Source organism: Hemiscyllium ocellatum, chromosome 2 (assembly GCF_020745735.1).
Source record: "Hemiscyllium ocellatum isolate sHemOce1 chromosome 2, sHemOce1.pat.X.cur, whole genome shotgun sequence".
Classification (NCBI taxonomy): domain Eukaryota; kingdom Metazoa; phylum Chordata; class Chondrichthyes; order Orectolobiformes; family Hemiscylliidae; genus Hemiscyllium; species Hemiscyllium ocellatum.
The window spans coordinates 14,294,946-14,308,587 of NC_083402.1; the positions used below are offsets into that span (position 1 = coordinate 14,294,946).

The window sequence follows — 13,642 nt, forward strand, 5'->3', positions numbered from 1 at the left end:
TCAAACACATTTGCAAAAGCAATTTAAATTAAATCTTGCCTTCTCAACAATTCCCAGGAGCAGTGACAAGTCTGTCACTTCAAACACTGTCATATTTCTCCCACTTCAGTTGTTGCAATGCTTCAGTCCTATTTACCCACAGATACCATGACAATCAACTAGTCAGAAGGCTTCAATTTAATACCTTTTCACAATGATATATGTTTAAACCTGACAGATCTTGGAATACTTGCTGTCTAATTAGGTTAGCCTTTAATCAGGCATTGCTTGTTAAAAACACCTGGGTGTCTTGCTGATCAGCTGACTGCAGCTTATCATTAGAAAGCTGGAGCATTAACTGTGAACACAGGATGTAATCTAGTTAAATATTTATCCTACCTCTTCAGTGAGTGCTGGCAGCTGGTGGCTGGTTCACATGACTCTCCACTCTGCCTACTCCAAAGGCAGTTCATGCTTAGCTGAATCTTTCAGTCAACCGTAATTCAAATTCATGTCAAAACTCAAAAAATTTTACTTTAGAAAGAAGTATGAAATAAACTAATTAGGACCTCATTTGAGGTGAGATTCATCAGCATATCTTAAGGCAGAGGAAACAGAAGGCTATAGAAACAGTAAAAGGCAGAGGTAAGAGGAAAAAAAATCAAGGGCAAAGGGTATAATGAGTACAATGATAAGAAGTGTCTAATACTAAAGCAAGAAATCAGATTAAGAAAGTGACTAGCAAAAATCTGAAATGATCCGAAATGGGTTTCTTACAGGTGAAGTGCTGAGAAGTATAATGCATGTGCTTCTTGGAATCAGTGCACTTGCAATTGGTGTCAGCCCATCCCTAGAGACAATGAAAAGTTGAAGCAGGAAAGAGAAAAATCAGATGGATCAGGTAAGGTCAGGAATGGGAAATTTGAAACCTTGCAAATATAGTCATTGATGCACTACTAATTGCAGAAAAGGTACATTCCAACAGACCTGAAATAAAGTCTACTTGGCATAATATCGATGTAACAAGGATCCACGTGAAGTCACAGTTCTAAATAGTGGATGTCAATGAGCAGAGCTGAAGGAGAATCGATCCATTGTTTATCTGATGTTATATGACCAAGTGTATGGTGCCAAGTCCTCCCTTATTTCCAAAAGGACTTGCCTGCTCTGACACCTGTTCTCTTTTCATTAGTACAAGATATACCACAATTGGCCATTCAACACCTTTCAGAAAGTGTCCAAGGGATTCCCTGAGAACCCAAGATACCCAACCAGCCTCACCATAAGTATATTCAAGGCTAGAGCACCTGCAACTCTGTGGAGTAGAGAATCCCCAAGATTCACAACTCCACAGTGGAAGACAAATCACAGCTTAGGTGGTCTCTTTATTGACAAAGATAAGGAATAGGAGGAATGTGCCATTTGGCACCTCCAACCTGTGTCACCATTCAGGAAGATTTTGGCTGATCAGATTGTGGCCTTCACTCCACATTTCTTTCTAACTCCCAAACACACACTCTGTCATCAACTGTAACTGAAATCTTCTTCAGCGATTATTTTAGATTTGACTTCTACTCCCAATGCAACTTCTTTCCTTGGCCTTCCTAACTGTTGGAACAGCATCCAAACTGATCATTGGACATTTGGAATCTTCTGGCCTGAATACTGACTCCAATAATTTCCAACCTTAATTTTAGCTCTGATTTTTTTGATGGGATTTTGGTGACTGTACATTGGTCTCCAGATAAAAAATGAGGTCTGCAGATGCTGGAGATCACAGCTGAAAATGTGTTGCTGGTTAAAGCACAGCAGGTCAGGCAGCATCCAAGGAATAGGAAATTCGACGTTTCGGGCATAAGCCCTTCATCTGGTCTCCAGAGTCAGTTTGTTCAGCTCCTCTGTATGACCACCTCTGCTATTCACATATTTTCTGCCTCATTTATTTAATTTCTCTCAATATCCTTTATCCCATCATTTCAGGTGATATCATGTTAGTCATTTTAGCATTACCGTGACTCATGAAGCAATTTTGTTTATTTGTACACATTGATGAAATTCCTTCCATCTCCCATTTGTCTTAATTGTTGCTTATAGGTTATATTTTCCAGTTGAGGGGACGAGATTGCAGGAATTTGGAGACCACATCTATGCAGCTTTGGTATATACACTTTGAAAAGTTTCTACTTCCTCTGGATGCAGTACAGCCCACATTCATTATATTGGTCCCAGAGATGTGGGGGGGGGGGAAGAGAGGAGGTTGTCCAATGATGTAAAAAGGTTCAATCACCATAGCTTCAGACCACAAGCTGCTCGCTCATGAAAGACATGAGACTGGTGACAAGTTTAACCTGGGGTCACCACATTTCAGGCAAAGGTGAGATTGACACCTTCATGGTAACCTTAGTCAGCCAGTGCCCGATTTGAACCTGTGCTGTCGGTGTCACTTTGTATCATAAACCAGGGTTAACATTTTGAGTCCATCGTCCTTCACTTTTTTCCTCAGATGATGCCTGATCTGCTGCGCATCACCAGAATCTTTGTTTGTTTCATATTTCCAGGATCCGCAGTTCTTAAAAATAAAGACAAAGAACTGCAGATTCTAGAATCTTAAAAATAAAGATTCTGAAGTGATTTGATTGGGTCACTGCTAAGAGTTTGTTTCTGTTGATCGGATAATCTAAATTGCTGGGACACATTCTCAGGATAAGGGAGTGATCATTTCCAACTGAGACGAAAAGGAATTACTTCACAAGTTGTGAATCTTGGAAATTCTCTACTCCACAAAGCTGCAGATGCTTCAACCTTGGATATATTCATGGCTGGGATGGATGGGTATTTTGGGTTCTCAGGGAATGGGGATATGGGGAGCTGGCAAGAAAGTGGAGTTGAAGCTCAACATAAGCTGCAAAGGTGGAGGAGGATCAATTTCCCACTCCTGCTATATATTGTGTTATAGCTACATTGTTAACTCATCTGCCTGACCTGCTGAGTGTTTCCAACATTTTATTTTTGTTTCTTCAGGATTAGGATTAAAATCATAAGAGATTCAGTTCAAAAAGACTGAACTTGTATGCGACATGGTGGCTCAATGGTTAGTACTACTGCTTCACAGTGCCAGCGACCCGGAGTTCACTTCTCACCTTGGGTGACAGTCTATATGAATTTTGCACATTCTCCCCAAGTCTACATGATGCTCCAGTTTCCTTCCATATTCCAAAGACGTGCAGGTTAGGTCAACTGGCAATGCAAAATTGCCCATGATATCCAGGGATGTGCAGGTTATATGGATAGGCCACGGTAATTGCAGGGTTATGGGGTTAAGGCAGGGAGCTGGATCTGGATGGGAAGCTCTTCAGAGGGTTAGTGCAAACATTATGGGCCAAATGGCCTTTTCCCAACACTGTAGAGATTATATGACAATGCTGAATATAGTCATGCAAATGAATCATGAGAAATACCATCTACAGACAGAAACAAGGACAGAGGTATAGAACGATGAGGCAGCATAAAAGAAACTTGCCAGTAATGCGAGCAGAAATAGAAGCGGTTTGTATAAATCAATCATGAAAATCAATTAGCTCAGCCTAGACCACAAAAAGTAACATTATCAGACTATTATGGTTGAGAAGGAAATGGCAGTTGCTTAATGAATACATTGCTTCAGTGTCTGCACAGATTGAATGAAATCTTCAAAAGGCATAAGGACTCGAAGTGAAACAGGAACTGATAAATGCACACATTAATAAGGAAATGACTATTAATGGGTACAAAGCATTAACTTTTGATGTCCTGTACCATAGAGTACAGAAGTAAAAACAGCCGAGAGACAAGGAAGAACACTTAGTATTATTACATGATATCTATTGGTTTCTCACAGCCAGAATGTGGGAAACGCAACAGCACTTAACACAGCAAGGTCCATTAACAGCCACAATCATGACTAGATAACTTATCTATATCTCAAGATAAGAAGAATGGCAGGTGTCTTTTCCCTCAGGTTGGGGATTTCAAGACTAGGCAACATATTTTTAATGCGAGTGGTGAAAGATTTAATAGGACACCGGGGCAAGTTTTTTTTTTACAGAGAGTGGGCCATGTGTGGAATGAGCTTCCAGAGGAAGTGGTGGATGTGGGTACAATTACAACATTTAAAAGATATTTGGATAAGTACATGAATAGGAAAGATTTGGAGGGATATGAGCCAAGTACAGGCAGGCGAGACAAGTTCAGTTTGGGATTATGGTTAGCATGGACTGGGTGGACCGAAAGGTCTATTTCTATGCCTTATGCTTTACGACTCTACAGCATCTCTGATCATGTAGCAACACTTTACTGCTCCACTAGATTGATGTTGCAAAAACAGTGGTCGTGAAATTTGGAAACTGATCAAGGCGGCAGCTGTCTCAAAATTCTAAAAGAAGGCAAATTCAACACTTTCAAAACTCGCAAAATGGTAAAACAGGTAACAACATTGAAAAGGGTGCAAAAAAAAAGACTTTGAACAAAGTTACCAAGACTGTAAGGTTTGAGTTATAACGAGAGGCTGGATTAGCTAGAACTGTTTTCTCTGGAGCATTGGAGTTTAAGGGGTGACCTTCCCAAGGTTTATAAAATCATGAGAGGCAGAGATGAGGTGAATAGCCAAGGTCTTTTCCCCAGAGTAGAGAATATGGATTTAAAGGGGGAGGAGAAAGATTTAAAAATAGCCCGAGGGTCAACTTTTTCACACCGAGGGTGCCGTGTATATGGGACGAGCTGCCAGACGAAGTGGTAGGGATTTAAAAGACATTTGATAGGAAAAGACTAGAGGGATATGCGCCAAATGCAGGCAAATGGGGCTAGTTCAGTTTCAGAAACCTGATTGGCCTGGACGAGTTGGGTCGAAGGGCCTGTTTCCATGCTTTTGGCCTCTGACTCAATAACTAGTTGGATGGAAGGCTTTTCTCCCCCCCATCTTCTCCTCCCCTCACACAAGAAATAGGCAATGCTTCACCAAGAGGTTACTGAAACAGAGACTGTCACATCATCCAAATGAAAACCACCCAAGTATTTTAAAAAATGGATTATGGTTTTTGTCAGGTTTTCCAATATCCTTCTATCAGTATGCCAAACACACATTTTCATGTATTCCTTCCCAAGGCTGGATAGCATATGCTATGTAGGAGAAAAGTCTGAACAGTTTCCATATTTGTTTCAGATGAATCATCAGTATCACTCTACAGGAAAAGGTCAACAACTCAGATTTTGGAGTGAGCTAATACTATCAATACACACCCAAGTCAACAATGTCTGCAATATTTATCAGCTGGATGATGGCTGCATACCAAAAGACCTTCTACAGTACAACCTCGATTATCCAAACATCAATTATCTGAATTTCGGATTATCCGAACAAGGTCTCGGTGTGTTAAAAATGGCATTAGGCAACTCAGCATTCAGTTATCAGTTAAACAGCATTATGGTGCTCATCATCAGATAACAGAGGCACTCAAATTACGCTTGTTTACAATCAAATCAGCTCGGAGTTAAACAGCATTATGGCATGTATTGGTGGGTAACCGAGACATTATTGGATAACCGACACTCATGAGTTATCGCTTATTTACCATCAGATCAGTTATCCGAGCGATCAGTTATTGAACCAAAGAGATGTACAGCACAGAAACAGACCCTTCGGTCCAACCTGTCCATGCCGACCAGATATCCCAACCCAATCTAGTCCCATCTGCCAGCACCCGGCCCATATCCCTCCAAACCCTTCCTATTCATATACCCAGCCAAATGCCTTTTAAATATTGCAATTGTACCAGCCACCACCACTTCCTCTGGCAGCTCATTCCATACACGTACCATCCTCTGCATGAAGACGTTGCCCCTTAGGTCTCTTTTATATCTTTCTCCTCTCACCCTAAACCTATGCCCTCTAGTTCTGGACTCCACCACCCCAGGAAAAAGACTTTGTCTATTTATCCTATCCATGACCCTCATAATTTTGTAAACCTCTATAAGTCACCCCTCAGCGTCCAATGCTCCAGGGAAGACAGTCCCAGCCTGTTCAGCCTCTCCCTATAGCTCAGATCCTCCAACCCTGGCAACACCTTTGTAAATCTTTTCTGAACCCTTTCAAGTTTCACAACATCTTTCTGATAGGAAGGAGACCAAAATTGCACGCAATATTCCAACAGTGGCCTAACTAATGTCCTGTACAGCCGCAACATGATCTCCCAACTCCTGTACTCAATACTCTTACCAATAAAGGAAAGCATACCAAACGCCTTCTTCACTATCCTATCTACCTGCGACTCCACTTTCAAAGAGCTATGAACCTGCACTCCAAGTTCTCTTTGTTCAGAAACACTCCCTAGGACCTTACCATTAAGCGTATAAGTCCTGCTAAGATTTGCTTTCCCAAAATGCAGCGCCTCGCATTTATCTGAATTAAACTATATCTGCTACTTCTCAGCCCACTGGCCCATCTGATGAAGATCCTGTTGTAATCTGAGGTAACCTTTTTCGCTGTCCACTATACCTCCAATTTTGGTGTCATCTGTAAACTTACTAACTGTACCGAACAAATTACTCCCCACCATATACAGTACAACCTCGATTATCATTCGGCTAATCGAGGTTGTACTGTATATGGTCAATCAGAAAAGAGGTCATGGGCTCTTAAGACATCCATTTCTCTTCTAGAACATCTGTAAATGAGCTACAAAGATGATGGGCAGTGACAATTTGGAGATAGTCACTGCAAGTCATGACTTCAGGAGTCCGAGGAGTCGAAGGAGCATGAAACAGGCTGGTAGAAACAAAAAGCTAGCTAGCCGAGGGGTTAAAATAAAACAGGCCAATGAATTGTGCACCTTGTCAGCTCAACATCAAATTCAACATTGTCCTCGACAGTCAGAGTAAAACTCCTGAACCACAGCTTAGCACAGTTGTAAAAAGTAAAGAGGCCATAGTCATACTGGACCATAAAGTCTCTCTCTCTCTCTCCTTAGAGATGGGATGGTGTACCGAGGGTCAGGGGAGAGGTTGTGAAGTAGAGTCCTTCAGAGTAACCTCAGCTGATGTAGGATTTGAATCAACTCATTTATCTTTAAACACCGTTGCCCACCACAGCACAAAGCATTATGCTATCAACCTGAGTATAGCCATCATTAATGGGGTCCTGCACTCTTCTCAAAAAACCAACTTAAATAGATTATTCACAATTAAAGCCTTGTATCACAAAATCCAACATACCTCATCAAGACTTGATTCCATTAGATCGATCATTCTAATTTAGTACTTTATTACTTATTGATTCATTGCACATAACACTTACCCCAGGAGCAGAGTAGGTACCCTCCAGAGGGAAGGCACACGGAGCTACTGTATTCACAGGACTGCTGGGAGGTGGTGTCACGATTAAACCGGTAGTACTAATGTGGACCTGTTAGTAGAGAGAGAGGGTGTTTTATATCAGACGAAGTATCACATTACAACATCTGCAAATCACATCTCAAGATATCAATGATTTCAGTAACGTGCAAAGAGCAGATCTATTGGAAACAAAAACATTAGGATCGTATTAATCCTTCTGCAACATTAAAAACACCACCTAAATTTTACTTGGAGATACTGGCACGCTTAACAAATTCAACGAATTCTGAAAGAAATGGCTGAGGAGAAGTTATGCTTAAGTAGACAATTTCACGAGGAGGGCAGATAATCTCAAAACTAACCCTGAACAGAGCACAAACTGTTCATCTTGCAGTGGAAATTGCAATCCTAGAGCTGAGTGGACCATAGGTATACAAGTGATTCTATCATTGGAAACTAGAGCAACCTTAAATTCAAACATTTTTAAACGTACATTTTTCTACCATCTGAAAAGCTAGAATTGATAAATAGACCACAGGGAGTCTCTCTTGGAAAGCAGAGATAATTATTTCAGCCTCATATGATATAGTTTCAAAAGGAACCTGCTCCTATCCTTCAACTTCAAAGCTATTCCAATTTGGAGGGGATCAAGTATTGCAAACTCCAATTGAATCCAGTTTGTGACAGAAGACAAAAAGCTACAATTCAGACTTTTTGTAGTCTTTAGAGGCAAGCTCAATACTTGAGAGCAGGAGAAACCAGACAGAAACATTCCCATATTCAAGAACTCAAAAACCATAGTTTCGAACTTGGAAGAATCTGTTGGTGATACAGTCAAACTGACAAATTCAGAAATGGATAATTAAAACATGGCAATTCACTTTTAGGATCTCAAAATTAGGGATTTTGCTTCATGAAACCTGGTGCATAAATGTGTTGAAATAACAAATTTTAGAGAACTATATCTTAAGTTTTACCTTGCATATGCCATGATAATTATCATTACCTTAATAAACAATGATTTGGCAGTACAGAAAGCAAAGACACACATTGTTGAAGTTTTTTGTCTTGCACCCATCAGCACCAGTTGCAGAAGTACCATTTTAAGGGAGAAACATAACATTTATACTGTAGAGAGTGATACTTGTTTGGCAAATCGATTCTAACTGATTGAGGCATTACCACAAAGGATGTGCCAGTTAATGATGACTGACAGTTAACTGTCAGGCTTTGTTTACATTTTAAACCAAGTTGGATTCCGATTTCTCAAGACATTGCCCTGAGATATTATCCAGGAGAAGGGGAGTAAAAATTAGAGAAGTCCAATTAAGATCACAGACAATGAGTTGCTTTATTTTGGGCACTTTTGATTCCTTGCAACCTTTTACTGATGTTGTAAGGTTGTGAATATGCCAATTTTTCACACTTTCATTCACTGTTTGATGATTTGCCGTATTATTATTTCTGAATCAAGTATTGCCTTTCTTTCAACAGGAAACTGAACATCCATTCGTACACTGTACAGACAAACTGGAACCATTCTCCTACAAGTGCTCGAGCCAGCAGCTGTGTGAAGTCTTTTCCCTTTTCAGTCCATAATCAGAAATACACTAAAATATAAAGACAGTTGTTTACAAGAGGGTGAGCAGATCAGAGAGAAAGGTGAAAGAGAATAACCAGCTATTAGCAAAACAAAACCAAAAGAACAGTGGATGCTGGAAATTGAAAAAAAAACAGAAATTGTTTGCAGTAATACTAACTCTGTGGAGAAAAATCAGATGCTGCTAGACCTGTTGAGATTTTGCTATTAGGGATTTGCTATTACTGCTCACTGCTGCCACTGTGCATTGGCAGTGGAGTGACAGAATATTAAGATTGGTGGAGGAACTGCTGAGCATGCAGGGTGCTTTGCTTTAGATGTTATTGAGCCTCTTGAGTGCACATGAGCTGCACTCAATCAGGCAATAGCATATTCCATTATACTCTTGTTTTTTGCCTTGCATACACTGGACAGGCTTTGGGGGAGTCAGAGATCTTTTTCACTATCAATTTCCTAGTCTGAAATCGGCTCCTGAAAATATATTTGTACGGTGGGTCGAATTCTGTTTCTAATCGATGTTAACCCCTGGAATATTGATATGAGATGATTCAGCGACGGTAATGACATTGGATGTCCAAGGAGTGATGGTCAGATTTCCTTTTGTTCAAGATGGTCATTGTTGGACACAATGATAACTTGCCACTTATCAGCTCAAGCTTGAATCATGTCCACATCTCGCTGCATGTGGAAACCTGCATACTCTACTAAACACGATGCAAACATTCTCATTTTGTCCTTATAATGAAGGGTGGGGAATTTATGAAGCAACTGAAGATGATTTCTGAAAACATCACACTGGATCCAAATTATCACTTGACAGGAAAAAATAATTTCGCAAATACAGAAAGACATGAGTTGCAGTGCAAGGCTGGGCAACTCCATTGTTGTGGATTTATCCTTCATCATAATTTCAGATATTCCTAACTCAAGAGGCAAAGTGCTCAGTTCTGTCATGTCTTTAAAGAGAGAATTAGCATATCTTTCTGTTTTATTTCAGCTGAACGACACTGCCCAGAGGAATTCTTAGTGATGTCCTGGGGGGTGAGAGAATTGGTCTCCATCTTCCTGTGTGTTAAGTATGACCCCAACCAATGAAGTACTTTGTTCCCAATTCTCATTGACTTCAGTTTTGTTAGCTCCTCTTGATATCATATTCAGTCAAAAACAGTAGCTTCCACCCAACATCAATTCAGCTCTTAAGGATGTTTGGATCAAGGCTGCAACAAGGTTATAAAACTAGCAGCCCTGGCAGAAGCCACACGGAGTCAGTGTGAATTAGCGCTCACAAAATGCTATTTCAATAACACCTTGTATCATGTTGCTAATGAGAGAAGAAGAATTGGATAGTAAGACTGGGACTGCCATAGTATTAAAGGTTGAGATGGAGAGGAATTTCTTAAATGTGTACGGGACAATTTTCTGATTCAGTATGTGGATGTACCTACTAGAGAAGGTGCAAAATTTGACCTACTCTTGGGAAATAAGGCAGGGTAGGTGACTGAGGTGTCAGTGGGGGAGCACTTTGGGGCCAGCGACCATAATTCTAGTCGTTTTAAAATTATGATGGAAAAGGATAGACCAGATCTAAAAGTTGAAGTTCTAAATTGGAGAAAGGCCAATTTTGACGGTATTAGGCAAGAACTTTCAAAAGCTGATTGGAGGCAGATGTTCACAGGTAAAGGGACGGCTGGAAAATGGGAAGCTTCAACAATCAGTTAACAAGAATACATACAAAGTACATTCCTGTCAGGGTGAAAGGGAAGGCTGGTAGGTATAGGGAATGCTGGATGACTAAAGAAATTGAGGTTTGGGTTAAGAAAAAGAAGGAAGCATATGTCGGGTATAGACAAGATAGATTGAGTGAATCCTGAGAAGAGTATAAAGAAAGTAGGAGTATACTTAAGAGGGAAATCAGGAGGGCAAAACAGGGACATGAGATAGCTTTGGCAAATAGAATTAAGGAGAATCCAAAAGGTTTTTACAAATATATTAAAGACAAAAGGGTAACTAGGGAGAGAATAGGGCCCCTCAAAGATCAGCAAGGCGGCCTTTGTGTGGAGCCACAGAAAATGGGGGAAGATACTAAATGAATATTTTGCATCAGTATTTACTGTGGAAAAGGACATGGCAGATATAGACTGTAGGGAAATAGATGGTGACATCTTGCAAAATGTACAGGTTACAGACAATAGGTGCAGGAGTAGGCCATTCTGCCCTTCGAGCCTGCACCACCATTCAATATGACCATGGCTGATCATCCTTAATCAGTATCCTGTTCCTGCCTTATCTCCATAACCCTTGATTCCACAATCCTTGAGAGCTCTATCCAACTCTTTCTCAAATGAATCCAGAGACTGGGCCTCCACTGCCCGCTGGGGCAGAGCATTCCACACAGCCACCACTCTCTGGGTGAAGAAGTTTCTCCTCATCTTTGTCCTAAATGGTCTACCCCGTATCTTTAAGCTGTGGTCTGGTTCGGCACTCACCCATCAGTGGAAACATGTTTCCTGCTGCCAGAGTGTCCAATCCTTTCATAATCGAATATGTCTCAATCAGATCCCCTCTCAGTCTTCTAAATTCAAGGGTATACAAGCCCAGTCGCTCCAGTCTTTCAGTGTAAGGTAATCCCGCCATTCCAGGAATTGACCTCGTGAACTTACGCTGCACTCCCTCAATAGCCAGAAAGTCTTTCCTCAAATTTGGAGACCAGAACTGCACACAGTACTCCAGGTTGGTCTCACCAGAGCCCTGTACAGCTGCAGAAGCACCTCTTTGCTTCTATACTCAATTCCTCTTGTTATGAAGGCCAGCATGCTATTAGCCTTCTTCACTACCTGCTGTACCTGCATGCTTACCTTCATTGACTGGTGTACAAGAACACCCAGATCTCTCTGTACTGCCCCTTTACCAGAGTGCCACAAGGATCGGTGGCAGATGGAGTTTAATTCAGATAAATGCGAGCTGCTGCATTTTGGGAAAGCAAATCTTAGCAGTACTTATACACTTAATGGTAAGGTCCTAGGGAGTGTTGCTGAACAAAGAGACCTTGGAGTGCAGGTTCATAGCTCCTTGAAAGTGGAATCACAGGTAGATAGGATAGTGAAGGCGGCGTCTGGTATGCTTTCCTTTATTGGTCAGAGTATTGAGTACATGTTAAGATTAGATTAGATTACTTACAGTGTGGAAACAGGCCCTTCGGCCCAACACGTCCACACCGACCCATTCCCCTACATTTACCCCTTCACCTAACACTACGGGCAATTTAGCATGGCCAATTCACCTAACCTGCACATTTTTGGATTGCGGGAGGAAACCAGAGCACCCGGAGGAAACCCACGTAGACACGGGGAGAATGTGCAAACTCCACACAGACAATTGCCCGAGGTGGGAATTGAACCAGGGTCTCTGGCGCTGTGAAGCAACAGTGCTAACCACTGTGCCACCGTGCCGCCCGTGTGTTGGGAGGTTATGTTGCGGCTGTACAGGACATTGTTTAGGCCACTGTTGGAATATTGCATGCAATTCTGGTCTCCTTTCGGTTGTAAAGATGTTGTGAAACTTGAAAGGCTTCAGAAAAGATTTACAAGGATGATGCCAGGGTTGGAGGATCTGAGCTACAGGGAAAGGCTGTACAGGCTATGGCTGTTTTCCCTGGAGCGTCGGAGGCTGAGGGGTGACCTGACAGAGGTTTACAAAATTATGAGGGGCATGGATAGGATAAATACGCAAAGTCTTTTCCCTAGGGTCGGGGAGTCCAGAACTAGAGGGTATAGGTTTAGGGTGAGAGGGGAAAGATATAAAAGAGACCAAAGGGGCAACTTTTTCATGCAAAGGGTGGTACGTGCTGGAATGAGCTGCCAGAGGAAGTGGTGGAGGCTGGTACAATTGCAACATTTAAGAGGCATTTGGATGGGTATATGAATAGGAAGGGTTTGGGGGGATATGGGATGGGTGCTGGTAGGTGGGACTAGATTGGGTTGGGATGTCTGGTCGGCATGGACGGGTTGGACTGAAAGGTCTGTTTCCGTGCTGTACATCTCTATGACTCTATGACTAAGTGGCCAGATTAAACAGTCTTGCTCCTCGTCAGCAAGATATGTGCAAACGATTATCCCATTGTCAAACAACTGTTCCATATACCTATTGGAACAGCTTTGTAAGAACCTGTTTTACTTTGTTGACACAACATACATTTTATTTGATTGCATCTCTACTCCTGAAGCAACCTTTAGTCACAAGCTCTTCACACATGCAGTTTCCTTTACTGAAAATCCTTTATAATCTACTTATTAATATTTTAAGAGTTATGGTAGAATTCACATTATTTTTAATACATTTTGAAAGATCAAAAGATAGACCTGGGAGAGGAAGACCATTTTTAGATGTTCCAGCCAGTTAGCCTACAGTTCTCTCTCATCACAATGTCCAGCGAATTCTTGCAAATGTTCCTATCCACCTGCCTACCCAGAGAACAGGTCCATAAGTTGGCACATGTCCAAATTCTGGCTATTAGCAACTGACATCTGTGCCCTTAGCCCTACTAGTTTCAAACACCGCCCTGTTGAAGACTTATCTTTTCTGCACGATGTACTACTTTAAATATGCCTCAATAAACAACATTTTGAACAATCTATTTCCAGTTCCGAAAAGCCTGAGTTCATTTGAGATTAGTTGTATGACATTTGACTCCATTTCATG

General features: G+C 41.4%; 1 protein-coding gene across 3 annotated transcripts in view; it reads right to left on the bottom strand.

Annotated features, from left to right (window-relative positions):
• The window catches only part of sh3rf1 (SH3 domain containing ring finger 1), a 168,392-nt gene that overhangs the window by 37,485 nt on the left and 117,265 nt on the right, over positions 1-13,642 (bottom strand). For all 3 annotated transcript variants that reach the window (XM_060834862.1, XM_060834845.1, XM_060834854.1), the window contains exon 6: positions 7,307-7,414. In XM_060834862.1, the coding sequence (XP_060690845.1) occupies positions 7,307-7,414 (108 nt within the window). The remainder of the gene's footprint in view (positions 1-7,306; positions 7,415-13,642) is intronic.